We start from the raw sequence: 17,939 nt of genomic DNA on the forward strand, positions 1-17,939 counted from the left end.
TTGATCTCCTTGCTCTGACTGGGCTCTGCGGATGTCCTTTGATTCTCAGGCTTCCTCCGGTGGAGTTCGAATTATGCAGGCCGGTCACGCCTTGGTCACAACAGCTGTTTCTTAGTCCTAGGCAACTGCCTGAACTCTTGGCCTCAGCTCCTCTGGGGTCACCGCCATGGCACTCACAAGTCTTGTCACGCTGATCTGGCATTTAGGTTCAAGGTGGCCCCCTCTCTGACACAGGGCCACCTGCCATGAGGTTGTGCAGGCCTGGTGCCCTCCACAGAACTCTCGCTCCTCGTTCAGTCCATGGCGGCCCCTCCTTGCACAGGTGTCGCAGAATCAATACAGACAAAGGCTACGGCCCGATCGGTGCAAAAGCAGATTCCTCACACCTCACACACGAAGCCCTCACAATATTGCTCCCCTCTGGACCTTGCTACTTTAAACGCTCTCTTCTTCCTCACAGGGCACACTTGTCTTGGCGAGAAAACAGGCACTGGTGCTTTTGGTTTCCCTGGTGATGTCCCCTCACCCAACAGTTAGACTCGCAGGCATGACCCCAGTCTTGGTCACAGGCAGAAGTCTTTCAGAGCCTCCACTCCTCACACAGCCCGTCTGGCTGCTTGGCAGTTGATAAAGTCCCTAGCTCCCCTACTTATAGTCCTTTTCCAGACACAACATGTAATTTAATGTCTGAGTCTGTGAGGTTTTATCTTGGGGTTCTGCTTCTTTGAAATGGACATATTTCCCCTTTCTTCTTCCTCCTAAAGGATGTCTGGCCAGCAGGCAGGACTCCAAAGCTAATTAACCCACAAACAAGATTCATGGGAGTGAACAGAGTTCACACCTGGATGTCAGTCACAGTGATATGTGCATGAAAAGGTTAATCCTGGGCTCCCAGCCCTACTCTTCATGATTTCCTTATCAGCCAAATCTTCTCTTCCTGAGATGTGTCCAAGCCCCTTCCTTGTGATCTATCATTGAACTAGGAGCCCTTTGAAATGCACAGAGACAGCCTGGCTCTCCCATCCACCTGTGCATGCCCCTCCCAGCTTACAGGAATGCAGCAATACACAAATCTGTCTGGGGTGATTCCACTACTCTTCATGTTTTCCACCAGGCAGGCCTGGGCTTCCCAAAATAGAACCCAACGTCCTCCATTTAATGTACCAGTGCAGGCACATTTTCACTCAGTGTACATCCACAGCACACTTACTGCACAGCACTGTTATCCTCATGTATTATGCCACCACAAGCATAGCTACATGCAGTAAACATATTTAGTCTGCGCACACTGTTCAGTACTGCAGCTTTTCTTTATTGTACCAGAGTGTGTTATTTTAAACACAGTCACTGCCAGCATGCACACATTTGCCATGTGTGCACTGTACCACACTTCACCCCTTGTGTAGTCTTGTGAGCACCCATGCACTCACAGTACAAGTTTCCACGATGCATGCCCTTCCACATCTGCCTGATGTAGTCCAGGGGTGAGTTAAGTACACAGCAGATTAACTTTTTAAAACAGGTGTGAGTCTCTAGGCCTCACTCCTGTGCCACAGGGTATAACCGTCCTGTTCACTACAACTGATCACTACACGGGATGGTGCCACCAACACACTTGTGCTCATTAACTCCTGGTGAAGGCTGTAGCCTTCCACCACTATCAGGAAAGTGCTTTAGGCGACCCTCCGGGTGCAACAAGGCGCAATCCATGAGACAGGCCTATGTCATTGCAGACACGCATGATCCATGTCCATCTATTACAAGAAAATCAGCATTAGGGATCCAGACAACAGTACAGTTGGGCCCTCAGGGCAGGGATGCACATCTCTTACCATGCAGAGGACCTTTCCGCCCCAACACTGTTGTAGGCCAGAGGTTCCCTGTGTTGCCCCTTTATCTCACTCTCGCAGGTTCCTGCTTTCTCCTTTTGTGACAGTTTTTCCATTTTTCTCTTCCTCCATCTTCCCGTTTTGTGTATTTTCCTTCTCATGCTCTCAGTAAATGTCTAATGCAGAAAAAATAATCGGGTCCCCAAAAATGAGTGTTGATTGCCCCCACCTGTAAACACCAAATTAAGCACCGCATATGTATGTCTTCACCCTCCCCTATAATGCCTGCATGCTGATTGAGAAGAGTGCCCATTTCGTGCTCTTCATCTTTAATCATAAAGGATTAAATAATCCCACTTCAGTATAGAGGAAACAGGAGACAGACAACTCAACAATAAGTATGACCAACCAAAAGCAATAGGACCGTGCTCTTGGAACTGATGTTCTATGTTATGTGTTATGTTATATGCACTTGTACCGCGTGCAGATACTCCGAGCAGTGTCCTGGGGCGAGCCTGAGAGGGTCAGAATCAAAGTTAAATAATAGAGCTAGAACAGAAGAGTTTTCAGCTTTTTCTTAAAGATCATAGGATCTTTGACGCCCCTCAAAGCCAGTGGCAGAGCATTCCATGCCTGCGCCGCCAGCCGGGCAAAAGAGTACCTGCCTAGCCTTTGGCGATTGAAGCGAGGAATCTGCGCCAGAAGTTGGGAGGAAGAACGCAGCTGTCTCACCGGAGTATAGAAAGCGAATCTCTTCTGCAGATAGATGGGACCCAGACCGTGGAGGGCTTTGTGAATCGGGCGGCCGAATTTTGAATCACCTGCAATTTCTTCAAAAGGTAACCCGGAATGCCAGCATACAGTGCATTAGCATAATCGAGGCGCAAGAGAATTAAAGCACGAACAACAGTTTCCTTCGTAGCATTGGGCTGAAGAGGAAGAAACTTCCTCAGAGACTTCAGGATGCTAAAACAAGTGCCGGCCAGCTTCTTAATCTGCGTTGAGAAGATCAGGTTCTCATTGAACCAGACCCCGAGATCCTTAACAGAGTCTACCTTACAGCCAGGAAGGGGGGAACCAGGGGGCCATAACATCTCTCTGAAGTCAACGGGGAATGCGCCATACAAGAGGATCTCCGATTTCTCCTCATTGCACTTGAGCTGTGCCTGGGCAAGCCAGCGAAAGACCGAGGACAAGCAGTGTTGGGCGGGGAGAACTGCATCCTCGTCTTGTCCCCAAGAAAACAGTAGTTGGGTGTCGTCCGCGTAGGCCATCACCTTAGCCCCTAATGCTTCCACTAGATAGACCGTCGGGGTGACATAGATGTTAAAAAGAAGGGGGCTAAGGGATGACCCCTGTGGGACACCCGTGGCCACTACTTCGGGAACAGAGGCGCACGGTGAAAGCCAGACCTGCTGTGTACGACCCTCCAAAAAAGACCTGATCCAACCCCACACGGACCCGGATACTCCGATCTCCAATAGGCAATCCAGAAGCAGGGCATGAGGGACAGTATCGAAGGCCGCCGAGAGGTCCAGCAGAACCAAAGCTGCCCTCCCGCTGGCATCGACGCACTCTCGAATCGTCTTAGACACCTTCAAAAGAGCGGACACTCTGCTATAAGCAACCCGGAAACCTTGGCCAGGCTGGGCAACAACGAGAGGGGGTGGTAGTTTCCAGGAGTGGAAGGGTCCAGGGATGGCATTTTGAGGAGGGGAAGGATTTTCGCCTGCTTCCAGGACGTTGGAAAGAGGGCCTCCCGCAGCGACATGTTAATGATCAGATTGACCTCCGGGTTGATACAATCTGCAACAGAGGCCAAGAGTCTGGCCGCACAGGAATCTGTAGGAGATCCTGATTTCAGACCCTTAAAAATTTTGAGGGAGCTAGATGAATCTACTGGCGAGAAGGAAGAATATTATGCGCTGGATAGACTGAGGGCAGAACAGCAAATACAAGGCATAGGTGTTAACCGCATGCGTGCGGGCGGAATTCCGCCCGTACGCTGGGTTTTGCGAAAGCGCACTTTACGTGACGAGCTGGGCTCGTCATGAGCGTGCGAGGAGGCTACGCCATGACGAGCCCAGCTCGTCATGAGCGTCGAAGGGGTTAAAGTGCAGGGGGCAAACATGGCTTGAATAGCGCCAATTTTGTCCAGGAAGAACCTGGCAAGTGTATTACACCAGGCCTCCAAAACAGGCGTAGAACGCGCCAAGGCAAACGGAGACAGAAAGCTTTTCACAATGGAGAACATTGCTTTAGAGTTGTTGTTAACCTGGTCGATACGCGATGCTTAGTATTTGCTTTTTGGTAAAGCGATGGTGGCGTAGTAGCTTTTTTGTTTGGCTCTCAAAGTAAGTTTCTATCCACATGAAATGTAGAAATAACAACTTTTCTAACCGATCCTTTTCAGTCACACCTCTTTACACATTAACATTCCGCATGCATGCTGGTAGTCTGAGACTCATGTGAATGACGTTCAATTGCATCACATGGGGATGTTCCCGTGCATGAGAGTCAGACGTGAGTACCTCTGCATGACTGGCAGCTTTACATGTTATATTGATCGCTAGGGAGGAAAAATGCTTTTGGATATTACCAGGGCTTTAGGTGGGCTGGGACTCGCTGGTGCTCAGCACTGGCAGTTCAAACAAGCATTTACAATGCAATGGTTTCGCCTTTTGAAAAGTTTGAGCTATTGGCACTGTAAATGACAAAATTTGTATTTATGTGTTGGTCTTCAAAACAGATAAATAAATGGCATTGTCATTTACAATGCCAATAGTTTAATCCCTGGCAAATGCCACACAAAAACACATACAGACACACACAGACCCACACACACCAACAGAGCCCCCCCCCACACACACACACAGAGCCACACACAAACACACAGACCCACACACACAGACCCACACACAGAGAGCCACACACGGAGCCACACACAGAGAGAGCCACACACGGAGCCACACACGGAGCCACACGCAGAGCCACACACAGAGCCACACACACACACACACACCCAGAGCCACACACACACACACACACACACCCAGAGCCACACACACCCACCCAGAGCCACACACACCCACCCAGAGCCACACCCACCCACCCAAAGCCACACACACCCAGGAGAGCAAGCACAGCGAGGGGGCAGGGAAGCAAGCACAGCGAGGGGGCAGGGAAGCAAGCACAGCGAGGCGGCAGGGAAGCAAGCACAGCGAGGGGGCAGGGAAGCAAGCACAGCGAGGGGGCAGGGAAGCAAGCACAGCGAGGGGGCAGGGAAGCAAGCACAGCGAGGGGGCAGGTAAGCAAGCACAGCGAGGGGGCAGGGGAGCAAGCACAGCCAGGGGGCAGGGAAGCAAGCACAGCCAAGGGGCAGGGAAGCAAGCACAGCGAGGGGGCAGGGAAGCAAGCACAGCCAGGTGGCAGGGGAGCAAGCACAGCCAGGGGAATGGGAACCAGGGGGCGGGGAGCAAGCACAGCCAGGGGGCAGGGAAGCAAGCACGGGCAGGGAAGCAAGCACAGCCAGGGGTCAGGGAAGCAAGCACAGCCAGGGGTCAGGGAAGCAAGCACAGCCAGGGGGCAGGGAAGCAAGCACAGCCAGGGGGCAGGGAAGCAATCACAGCCAGGGGGCAGGGAAACAATCTTTTGGAGAGGCTAGATATTAAATTATAAACTACGCTATAGTTTGCTGTGTACAGTGCGCTCATTTATTCTTGGGAAGATACAACAGTGTTGTCAATATCCCCAATCCCCCTTTTAAGATGAGTGCTGTTAACCTGGTCCCTAAAAGGTGCCCACAACCTCTCCTTGTGGTGGACCCAAATGGCAGCTTTGCTTTTGGTTATCACCCTCACCCACTGTAGAGAACCCTACATCTCCTCTCGTGTTTGAGACCCCCCCTGAGGGGGCACTGTGAAGGGAATCTAGCGAAGTGCGATGAGTCAATTGAGCGGGAAGAGCGGACCAGTCTGGTGCCGTGGTGCTCAGTGTCCAGGCTGCAGCATCTCTCTGCTCCGCTCCCGCGTGCACCCCCTCCCCCCTCCTTCACGTGTCTCCTCCAGCAGAGCTCGGGCTCTCACAGGCGCTGAGGCTGCAGTCTCTCACAGGTGCCTCTTCGTCCTATGGTGGCCGCTCCTCCCAGAGACTACCGGAAGCTGCCCCTCCTCTACCTGCAGCTAAGCGCCCCCGACCACGGGCCTCTCTGCTGAGAGCTCCTGCAGAAGGTGGCCGAGCCGGACTGCCTCTCAGAAGCACCTCCGAGACAGGTAACCTTGCCTTCATATTTGGGGCTCTGAAACTTGCTGGGTAGTTTATTTGACTTTATTCCCCCCTCCCAAAACGCACTGTATACTATGCTGTGCTATTTCGGAATTGCCCTTGAAATAGGCATGTTGTATAAAGATCTTTATGGCAAGGGCACTAGACCATTGAGGGCTTTTATGTGCTTGGAACCTGTGACCGGAGGGTTAAATGCATATGTAAGGTGCAGGCACAATGACAGTTTCAGCTACCTTCCTGTGTCGGGAACTGTTAACCTGAGTGTTACACACACATACATTCATACATCTCAGTAGTAGGCACTCCAACCCTATGTGCTATTTTCTAGTGATTGGAACTTGTGGCCCGAGGGTTGCACATACATCTGGTCAATACTTCAGCTGTGTTGCTGTTATTGAGCGCGTGACCGAGAGCTAGACACATACCTCAGCAGTAGGCACGTGCACCCCCTGAGCTATCGTGCTGGGGGGAAGGCCAGGGGCCCATAATGGACGACATCGACAACCGAAGCCCTACAACTCAACAGTCTCTCATTTGGAGGGCCGAATCCTGGATTTCACTCGGATGTCCCCTGCTCATAAGTGACAACCTTTCAGTTTTGACTGTCGGGTGTTCTCAAGTAGAGGTCAGACTGGGTCAGCATCTTCTTTATGCCCAAGAATACGTCAGCACGGATCTGGGGTTCCACAGCTCGAGAATAACGTGGACGCAGAGAGTGATAGGGGAGGTGATCTGGTCTAAGAGCGAAAGTTACCCGCTTTAGGTCTGCTCCAATCTCAGCTCCGACTTGGGCTAAAACGACGCGATTTATTCGTGGCGAATCCCTTAAACTCCGTATGTTTAAATCTTTAAAATGTGATGAATCTCCGCATATTAACAGTGCTTGTCTAATTCAAATGAGACGATGAACACAACCTGGTATGCCTTCAGAACGGCTCCTTAATATTACAGGCAGACATTGAGGCAGAGGCGTCACCATATGGCCATCTTCAGCTTGCAGTGTTTACGGCATCGGGACCGGCTGCGGCTCGGGAGGCGGGGATCTGCTGTGGGAGGCGGGGATCTGCTGTGGGAGGGGAGAGGGAGGCGGGGAGAGCGGAGGAGCAGATACTGATCGGAAAACTCATTTAACACAAATATTTTTCTGTTTGCTAATTGCTTTGCTAATAATTGCTGCTTTGCTAATTGTAAATCCATTAAAAATGATTAGCACAAGAGCAGCAGCCGGGAGCCCGGCCGGAGACGAGGGAGGCGGGGATCTGCTGTGGGAGGGGAGAGGGAGGCGGGGAAAGCGGAGGCCGTGTTAGATAAATAAAACGAGGCTTGAAACGCATGAGGGCAAGCTACCGATTAAGGCACCGGTTTCTTAGTTCACTGGTGCAAGTACAAAAGTTGCAAAACAAGATCCAGGGTAAAATATGACACACGGACAGCGGGAGGGGGGCGGGAACGGGCACAGGAGGGGGGGGGGGGTTGGGAACGGCGCACGGACAGCGGGGGGGGGGGGGCGGAACGGCACAGACGACATGAGACGCAACAAGCACTTACCAGAGGAAGACTTCTTCCGGCGGCGGTCGGCCTCGGAATGACAAAAGCAAACACGGACGACAAAAAAAAGAAACCCCGCGCACCGCCCGATGACTACACAGAGGGAACGCCCATGGAAAAAATCTCGGGAACGCCCCCGAATCTGGTCCGTGAATGACGGACAGATCTCTGTTCCAATGGCTAGCCTCCATTTATGGAGCTAGCCAATGGAACAGAGGGCGGATTCAAGTGTCCCTTACTGAAAACTACAGATTTCTCTGGAGGCGGAGCTAAAGCTCCGTGCTCCAGGCGAAACCTAAAAAGGAGGTGCTGAAACGGGTCCCGATCTGGCTCTCCATTTTTGCCCTCACCCTCACAATGAAAAAAGATATATCTTAATTTTGCAGCAGTACCACCCTTCGCTGTCTTTGATGTAACTTCAAAGAGTCTTGTTATAGTTCTGCCACAGTCTCTCACCGGTTTGCAGCTGAAGCATTTTCAATGTTATATTCTACAAAGCCACTGTTGTTGCTTATTTATGTTATGCATCTAACAACTAATGGCAAAGCCAATTACTGTTTGTTGTAGGTTTAATGTAATATATATCTGGATATATTGACAGAAGTAGCAAAATACCAGTCGGGCCACACTAAGCTAAGCATAGAGTTTCAGCTTACGTGCTTTTAAGCCACACCCTTAATTATATCAGCCACACCCCTTTGAGAGAACACCCAGTTTGTTCAACCCACTTAAAGCCCTAGATATTACTTACTTGAATGTGTGCCTTTAATGAATATGGAAAGTTCTCGAAGGTGTACTTATCAGATCTCCGCTGGCGCATCTTAAAGAGCTGTGCACCTCTGTTGCTGAGCAGGGACAATTCCTCCAGCATGATGTCCTGAGGGATGCTCATCTTTTTTCCGAGGTCCAAGCCATTTGACTCTGCAACACAACACAGACCAGCAAACTCAGTGCCCACAGGCATGTCTCTAGTTTCAGAGATTTCTTTTTCCAAAATGATTGTTAAGGATGATTTTATTTTGGATTTATGGCAATGATACAGTAGCCTCATGCAGATGGACACAAGCAGCAAAGTGTTTACAAAACATGCCACACTATAACAGGCCATAGGCAAAAGCTTTGATCCTAATTCTCTTAGTATTGCATACATCAAGATGAAGATTTAATCAGCAACCAGAGGTGTATTAATTTGCAGTGTTTACTACACAAATAGAGCCTGATGAGGGTGTTGTGGACAGGTTACTTCATCACAAATGTGACAGATATCATCAAGCAGTTTGTGAGGTCCAGGAGCACAACAGATATTTCAATAATTTTTACATAAGAGCTTCTTAAAGTCCAATTTCTACCCCGTAACACACTTGGCTGTTTTATTTTCAAAGTCTTTTGAATACTGTTTTGGTTGTTAATCTTATTTTATGTTATGTTATGTTATGTTAATAACTTTTATTCGGCGCACAGCTGCCCCAGCGAAGGGGCGTCCTGGCGCCTGTCCAGATACCACAACACAACAGATCAGAGCCGGGGAAAGAGGAGATCAATTGCCAGAAGCGAACAGGTGGGTTTTAATAGCGCGCCTGAAAAGAATAAGACTATCCAGGGCACGGATGTGTACAGGGAGAGAATTCCATAGGTCAACTGCCAGAACGCGAAAGGAGCGCCCTCCCATCCTACTCAGTCTGAACCTAGGCTTAATCGCCAGGTGGTGAGATTCAGACCTGAGGGAACGTGTGGGCAGATACGGAGCAATAAGGCCCGCAAGGGCAGGAGGGGAGGAAAGCTTCAGAATCTTAAATGTCAGACAGAGAGCCTTAAATTTGATTCTCTGTCTGACCGGAAGCCAATGAAGGGAAGTCAGAACAGTGGAAACAGAACACCGCCTCGGAAGGCCCACAATGGCACGTGCAGCAGCATTCTGCACAATCTGAAGCCTAGAAGCCTCAGCCTGGTTCACTCCAAGTAGCAAAGCGCTCCCGTAGTCCAATCGCGACAAGATGGAGGCCTGAACCACCAGTTGCCGCGTGGGGGGGTCGAAGAACTTAAGGACAGGCCTCAGTCCCCGCAGGATACCAAAACAGGTAGCTGCTACCCTCTTCGTATGGCTGGCAAAAGAAAGATGGGAATCCAGCCACACCCCCAGGTTTTTAACTTCGGCCGCTGGAGTGGGAGAGACCCCCAGTTCGGGAGGCCACCACTGGTCTCCCCAAAGTTCCGTCTGCCTCCCTAGAATCAGGACCTCGGTTTTTTTAGCGTTAAGCTGTAAGCAGTTGCAACGCATCCACTTAGCCACAGCTATAAGTCCAGCTCGAAATCTGGGCGCATTCACCTCAGGGTCTCCGCTAAGTGTTACCGCCAGCTGCGTGTCGTCGGCGTACGATGTCATGGTAAGGCCACATTCCCTGACGACAGCAGCCAGCGGTTTCACATACAGATTGAACAGTGTAGGACTTAAAGCGGAGCCCTGGGGAACTCCCAGACCGAGAGAGTGGAACGAGGACTGGCCAGGTGGAATGGCCACTTTAAAACACCGGTCCGAAAGGAAGGAGCGGAACCACTCAAGAGCTTTCCCTCCGATACCCACTTCCTCCAAACGCCGCACTAAAATGTCATGAGACACCGTGTCAAATGCGGCGCTCAGGTCTAACAGCAGGAGCGCCGCTGTCTGCCCCGCATCCAGCACTGACCGCAAGTGCTCGGTCATGAAGAGCAGGGCCGTTTAGGTGTTACTTACATGAAATGAGCAACTATGCATAATTAGAGACATGCAGTAAATAAATGAATCGATATGCGTAGGCGTGGGCGTGAATACAAAACACGGTCCACTTTCACTAAAGCATTCCAAGTACAACTGTCGAGAACTGAACCTTGCCCATGAATGTATAAAACAAAATTGAAAGTCATAGAGGTGTACATATTTATATAAGTTTCTCAAAATATACAAAAAAATCTGAAAATGTACTTCTCATTTCCAGCTAACTCTCAATCTCCCACTCTGTATTGAAGCTTTCATCAAAACAAATATAGCTCACAATGGTATGGTGACAATTTAAAGTTGCTAACCTGATAATACATAAAAATATATTGAACAGGCCATTATGTGGCTTAATATCTTTGATCATTATTTTGAGTATATAATTGACATACAGCACACCTATGATGTCACCAGAAAAAGTAATGCCACAACTTGATCAATATTCTCCGAATGCTGAAAAAACTTAAAATGGAGGAAGGTACTTAAAAACATTTTAGGCAAAGATCAAAAGACAACCCACACTTTGGCCAATCGGCCCATCACGTGAGGTAGTTATGTTTCTTTCCTGTCTGCCTGTCGTCTTAACAAGTTACCTACTTTCTAAATCATATTTGTAAAACAAGAGGCAATCCAGTAAACCTGGGTAGGATAGTAATATAGGAAACAATGGTCCCTGAAGGGGGCAGTGTGACCTCAACTTCCATGAAAGCCTAGTGAATAACTATCAATAGATTGGTTTTACTAAGCAGAATATATTTTATTTTATTACTCAACATTTGGAATCTTATGAACACGAAATCATGTAACTCTGTTAACATATACATTCAAAATTAGAGAGGTGTTCCCAAATGACGCAACAATGCAGTGAAAGTGAAGTAAGTAAGTAAGAAGTTTATGTTTATGTTTATAAAGAGCATGGCTACCCGAGGGCTTCCCAGTGCTACCGAGAGGAGGCAGTAGGTAGAGGTAGGGAATCATGGGAACAACCAAGTTTTAAGGTTTTTCCTGTAGCACTGTTCATATGTAGCCAGTCTCAGTTCCGAGGTCATTGAATTCCAGAGCTTTGGGACCTGGTGTGAAAGGGATCTCCCCCCCCCATCTTGATCTCTTTATCTTTGGTATGTTCATCAGGAATTCAGATGAGGACCTGAGGGAGCTATTCGGGACATATGGGGGGGGCAAGGGATTTTATCAGGGCAGGACCTCTATCCTGCATGGCTTTGTGGGCTAGGCAGAGGGCTTTAAACCTGACCCCAGATTGAATAGGTAGCCAGTGCATTTTTTTCAGAGAGGATCTCACTGATTCTTGTCTGGGGATCTTCAGGAGCATCCTAGCTGTAGCATTTAGGACAACCTGTAGCCTGTTGATCACATACTTAGGAGACCCCAGATACAGGGAATTGCCATAGTCCAGTCGCGAGACCACTAGGGCCTGGACCACAGTCTTCCGAGCCTGTTCTGGGATTAGGTCTATGATCTTACGGATCATCTGTAGTATATATATATATATATAGCGCTAGCTCCACCGTGGGTATCAGAGCGCTTTACATTTGCATGGCTATAAACAAGTAAGCAACAATTGTTATGAGCGAAACAAATTATACAAGGTGGTCTGACAGAGTAAAAAGAAAAATGTAGAGTATGTAGTGAGATGAGGGAGTAGGAGATAAATAAAAACCAATTAAAGAACAAGAATGTCGTTATTGATAACAATTTTACAGTATACCAAGGGGGGCTCAGCAGACATAGTAGGGTGTGGGGGAATATAGGAAGGCGAAGAGTGGAGGGATTGAGAAAAGAATGGGCTGGTAAGTGAGGAGAGAGGGGTGTGGAGGGTGTCCGAAGCAGGGGTGTGAGTGTGAGAGGTAGGTGGCATTGCCTAAGGATAGTAGTAGTCAGAACGGAGAGGAAGGAATTAAATTCTCCAATATTTAGTGAGAAAGTGCATTTTAACGTCTCTTTTGAAGCTGGCATAGGAGGGTTTACATCGAAGGTCTTTGGGTAGGGCGTTCCAGATGTTTGGGGCCTTACCAGAGAAGGAACGCGATTGGGAGGCTTTTTCTTTTAGTAGTAGGGGGATGAGAAGAAGAGAGTTAGTGCTTCTCAACGATCTGGCGCAGCCTGCTTTATTGAGTTTGGTTGAGGGGTAGATTTGAGTCTTTTGATGGAGGGCTTTGTGTGTAATACAGGCAATTTTATAGGAGGCTCTGCCCTCGATGGGGAGCCATTTGAGGTCCTTGAGGGCAGGTGAGATGTGGTCAACATTTACAGTTTGTTGTTAGTCTGGCTGCAAGGTTGAGGACGGATTTGACGGGGGCAAGGTGGATTTTGGGAGTACCAGATAGAAGGGTATTTCTGTAGTCGATTTTTGATAGGACAAGAGATTGGATAACTAATTTGAAGTCTTCAGCTGAGATAAAAGGTTTGATTTTTTTGAGATGCCGGAGTGTAAAAAAAGCACCTTTTGCTGAGTTCTTTATATGGGAATTTAGCGTGAGTTTATTGTTGATGGTGATTCCAAGTGATTTGACAGATTCGGTGAGGGAGAGAGAGCAGTTTAGGGCATTAAGGTCAGCGATCCAAGTTTGAATGTGGAGAGGGTTGTTTTTGGGAGAGAAGAGGATGATCTCAGTTTTGTTAGGGTTGTGTTTGGGATGGTTGTTGTGGAACCAGGTTTTGATCTTGGTTAGTGCAGTGTTAAGGCGCAGGATATCAGAATGGGATTCTATTTTATAGCACTGTTGGGTGTTGTCAGCGTACAGGTGATAGTTGATTTGGGCTTGTTTAAGTATGAGGGTAAGGGGTTCCATAAAGAGGTTGAAAAGAGTGGGAGAGAGGATAGATCCTTGGGGGACACCTAGGGAGACAGACGTTTGGCTAGAGAGGCAGTTTTGAATTTTAATTTGTTGGGTTCTATGTTGGAAGTAGGAAGTGAACCAGTTTAGGACAGTGCCATTAAGGCCGAAGTGATCCTTGAGTGCATTGAGTAAGGTTGGGTGGTTAACTGTGTCAAATGCTGCGGTGAGGTCAAGAAGGATGAGTGGGGGGGCAGTGCGAGTGGCCTTGCGCACCTGCTTTTTGTCTACGTACTGTGGGGGGCTAGCGGCGTCAGATGTCCTGTCTTACTACCAGGCATCCCATCTTCTTGTCTTGAATGAATGGTGGTATGGAGATAGGGGTGACCCAGCATATGCCCTCGAGAGATATTTGATGGACCCGGATACACTACATACGATTTTATACTCGGCGCGGCTACGGAAGGGGTTGCCCAGGGCTACCCAAGTGGTTTTCCAAGTTTGGAGACAGGCGCTGCGTCGTATGGGCTGGTGGGGTAGGCTGACGGAGGAGACCCCGCTCTGGCATAATGGCCGGCTGCCGGCGCTGGCGTCACTGCCGGGATTCCGAGGCTGGGACTCTATTGGAATCTCTACACTTGGGCATGTTCTGAAGGGCACGACCCTTAAATCCTTCCAGGAGCTCAGCGAGGAGTATTGTATGCCCCGAACACAGTTCTTTAAATACTTGCAGTTCCGCCATGCCCTGGCACCCACGCTGGAGGGACTGGACTCCTTGCCCGAGTTCAGCCCGATTGAGGCAAAGGTCTTCATGGGAGATTTGGCAGAGAAAAAGATTTCCCGCATTTACCAAACGATTGTCACGCATTGCTCCTCCTCTTTACAGTCTCTGCGGGACTCTTGGGTGGGGGATTTCGGAGACCTAGAGGAGGAAGACTGTCGAGAAGCTCTCGAGGCCTCTGAGGGAGCGGCTATAGCCATGCGCTTGCGTTTTATCCAGTTTAAGTACCTACATAGGGTGTATTACACCAGGGAGAGACTGTGGCGAGCGGGTCTGATTGAATCCCCTGCATGTCTGCGATGTGGTCATGAGGTGGGTACTTTCCTCAATACAGTATAGAGCTGTGGTGGCTTGGCTAGATTTTGGATTGGGGTGTGGGACTGCTTGTCCGAGGTGCTGGGCTGGGATCTGCCTCGTACTCCTAAACTTGGGCTCCTTCACGTCCTGGAAAGCGTGGGTGGCAATGTATATAAGAGGCACCTACTCTTACTGGGTCTTACAGTTGCAAAGAGGGATGTGGCACAGGCGTGGAAGGACCCCCGGGCTCTCAAGGTAGTGGTATGGAAGAGGGGTCTTGATTTTTGTATGGGGCTAGAGAAGCCGATTTTCGAAGCCAGGTGCTGCCCTAGGAAACACTACAAAATATGGAAAAGATGGGCAGACCACAGGGGACTATGGCTGGACCCGCCAACACAAATAAGAGACGCAGAGGGGCTGGGTTGACGGGGGTGAGGGGGCGATATTGTACACACGGTTAACAAAAAAAAAAGAAGGATGAGTAGTAGGTCTTGCCCTTGTCCAGGGCAAGGTGGATGTCATCGACTATGTTGAGCAGTGCAGTTTCAGTGCTGCAACCTTTGCGGAAGCCAGATTGAAGGGGGTCCAGTAGGTTGAATGTGTCAATGTGTTTGTCCATTTAAGTAGGGCGCATTTTTCAAGGGCTTTGGAGAGGAGGGGGAGGTTGGAGATAGGGCTAAGGTTGTTAGGGTCATTAAGATCAGCCTTGGGGTTTTTCGGGATGGGAGTGACTTGTCCGAGTTGAAGGGAGATAGGAACACTCCCTGTTGAGAGTGAGGCGTTAATGATGTTGGTTCAGTAGGGTACAATGACGTGTTTAAGATCTTGGACGAGTCCGGATGGGAGAGGGTCTTTAGTGTGTGAGGATGGTTTGAGTTTGGATAGGATGTTGAAGACTTCCAGTTCAGAAACGGAGTGGAAATTATACCATGAGGCAGTGTTTGTAAGCAGTGGGATAATGAAGTAGGGTTCAGGAGGGGTATGCGATGGGAGGAGGAGAAGTGAGGAGGGGTGGTTTCAGGGGGAGGGGTGGTAAAGGTGTAGTATCCAGGGGATATTGAGGGGTGAGCGAGGGTTGAGTTCCAAGAAAAGCACGATCAATTTTGGCAATTTTTTCGGTGAAAAAGTTAGCAATTTCTTCACATGTGTTAGAGGAGGCCACCGAGTTGTTGGGTGCAGGGGAGGTTTGATTTCTAATAATGTTGAATAGTTCTCTAGGTCTGTTTTTGGCACGGGAGAGTTGCAGACGAAAGAAAGATGCTTTTTCCAAAAAGATGTGTTTTTTGTATGAGGATCTTGCGATTCTAAGGAGAGCAATATGGGAGGGGGAAGGGTGTTATCTCCATGTTCTTCAAGCTAGTCTAAGTGAGTGTCTTTCTTTGTTAAGGTCTAAGGTAAACCATGATTTAGTGGGGACATGTTTTAGCGTTTTAATTTTCGGAGGGGCAAGTTGATCTAAAACCTCAGAGACAGTTTTGTTAAAGTGTTCAGTGAGTTTATTCCCATTTGAAGAGGGGGGGGGTGAGACAGAGTTGGGTTCGGAGTTTATGTTCCAGTGCGCTGGGGGAGATTTGCTTAAAATTTGTGGTCATTGCAAAAAACACAGTTGATGGACAGAATGTAGAACAATGTCATACATTCACCCCAGTACAAAAATCTGGGCCTAAATCCATCGTTTTTTGCACTCCACACCACCCTGGGTTAGACACTGGCTATATGCAAATCAGCTCTGAACCTGTGCCTCATGGGAACAGTCCAGTCCGAACTACCAAGCCATGTCTTTCCCAGACCGGAATCAAGCATCCAAGGACCGGTTTCTGGCTATCAGCCTTCATCAGCCTGGATAGCTTGACTCCAGTGGTGTGGAGAGCCTGGGACTCACGTCTGAGCATACCCAGCCCACTCGGGGTGAAAATTGCAAAAAACACAGTTGATGGACAGATTTGTGGTCACAATTGTGGTTTTATTGTTTTTCACAGGGGTGGGTGGGCCTGGAGGGGAGATCCTGAACAGAATGAGATGGTGGTCAGACCAGTCGATAGGGATGATATTGGATAGGGATGCCAAATCAGGGTTGGAGATGATGGCATCTAGAATAACTCCTTTGGCGTGAGTAGGGGAGTGGCAAAGTTGCTTGAGGTCGCTAATCTCAAGAAGATTATTGAGAAGGTTGATTGTAGGATCATCAGGTTCATTCCAGTGCAGGTTAAGATCTCCTAGGAAGAGATTTTTGGAGTAGGAAAGTAACAATTTAGTTAAAAGGTCCGATAGTTCTTCGGCAAAGGAAAGGGGTTCACCAGGAGGGTGGTAGATGTTATGAAGTTGTATTGGGAGAGAGCTTTTCATATTAAGTTTGGCTCCTAAGTATTCGAAGGTTGTGTAGTCAGTGTTACTGATTGGGGAGAGTTGTAGTTCTTTTTTAAAAATGAGTGCTAGACTACCCCCTATTTTTTCAGGTCTGTCTTTTCTGAGAATAGAATAGCCGGGGGGGGGGCAAGAAGGTAAAGGATGGGTGTAGAGTGGTCTTTGAGACAGGTTTCCGTGAGGAAGGCGATGTCAGTATCTTTGTTAAGGATGGTTTCTGACATTTCGGTTGCATGCCGGACAGCGGAGCGGCAGTTCACGAGGATGCAGGTAAGGGGTTTAGGGTTGGAGTTAGGGGCGGTGCATAGTTGAATGGCGATGAGTTGAGGGGGGTATGGGGGAGCTAAGAGAGCAGGGCATTCTGCTAGTCCCTATGATAACAGGGATGTTGGAGTGAGGGGAGGAAAGATCTTTAAGTGGGGGTTTGTTAAGGTAGGAGTTGCAGAGGTCAGAGAGGTCGGGGGCGGAGTAGATACTCGAGGTTCGAAGGGGTCTGGGAGAACGGGTGAGGAGAGGCATTGGTAACCAAAGCTTGGGATATGAGCGTTTTCGAGGGCTAGCACATGGGGCAGCTGGCCAAGAGGGGCGGGTTCTGGGTTTGTAGGATTTGAAGCGATTGAAATCTTCTCTGAGTAGGGTAAGTTCAGTACTTTTTTTTTAAAAAGGGGACCCCTATATATCTCCTGAACAAGCTATACATTGGGAAGGAAACACATTAAGTAAAGGTCTATAGCTAGTTAAGTCAAAGAATTGACAGAGACAGTTCTAGGTCCCTCCATAATAAGCAACCACTGGTCGATGTCAATCAAATCATCAAATATTTACACACATATGTCTAAGAAAATATATTTCATTTTATTATTAAATCTGATTCTTTTTTGGGATTCTCATTTGTTTCCTTTTTTTATATATATAAAAGTGTTTTATCTCAAAGGATATACAAATGATCTCATAACCTGATTCGTATACATGCATATAACAAGATTCACATAAATTGATTCATGCTATTCAACATAAAATTCCATCATTAATATACGATAGACGTGAAGTTGATGAAGGCAATGCGGTAGATGTGGAGAACGCGCGTTTCGGCATTGCTGCCTTCATCAGGAAACCGTCTATTGCACTAGAATTTGGTATCTGTAAACTGGATTCATGAATAAAACTCGTTGTTTACTCTGATAGCGGATAATGGAAATGACCAGCGTATATTCGTGAACTATAAGGGCCAATTTATGTTACAAAGTTGGTGTCCGTATTTAGCAAGAATCATCTGGAAAATGGTTCAT

The 17,939-nt window shown here is 48.4% G+C and overlaps 1 protein-coding gene across 1 annotated transcript in view; it reads right to left on the reverse strand.

Annotated features, from left to right (window-relative positions):
- MYOZ2 (myozenin 2) overlaps positions 1-17,939 on the reverse strand; it is a 215,133-nt gene that overhangs the window by 176,640 nt on the left and 20,554 nt on the right. The window contains exon 3 of the mRNA XM_078675937.1: positions 8,413-8,582. Within this exon, the coding sequence (XP_078532063.1) occupies positions 8,413-8,582 (170 nt within the window). The remainder of the gene's footprint in view (positions 1-8,412; positions 8,583-17,939) is intronic.

The sequence above is a fragment of the Lissotriton helveticus genome, chromosome 2_1 (genome assembly GCF_964261635.1).
Source record: "Lissotriton helveticus chromosome 2_1, aLisHel1.1, whole genome shotgun sequence".
In the NCBI taxonomy this organism is placed as follows: domain Eukaryota; kingdom Metazoa; phylum Chordata; class Amphibia; order Caudata; family Salamandridae; genus Lissotriton; species Lissotriton helveticus.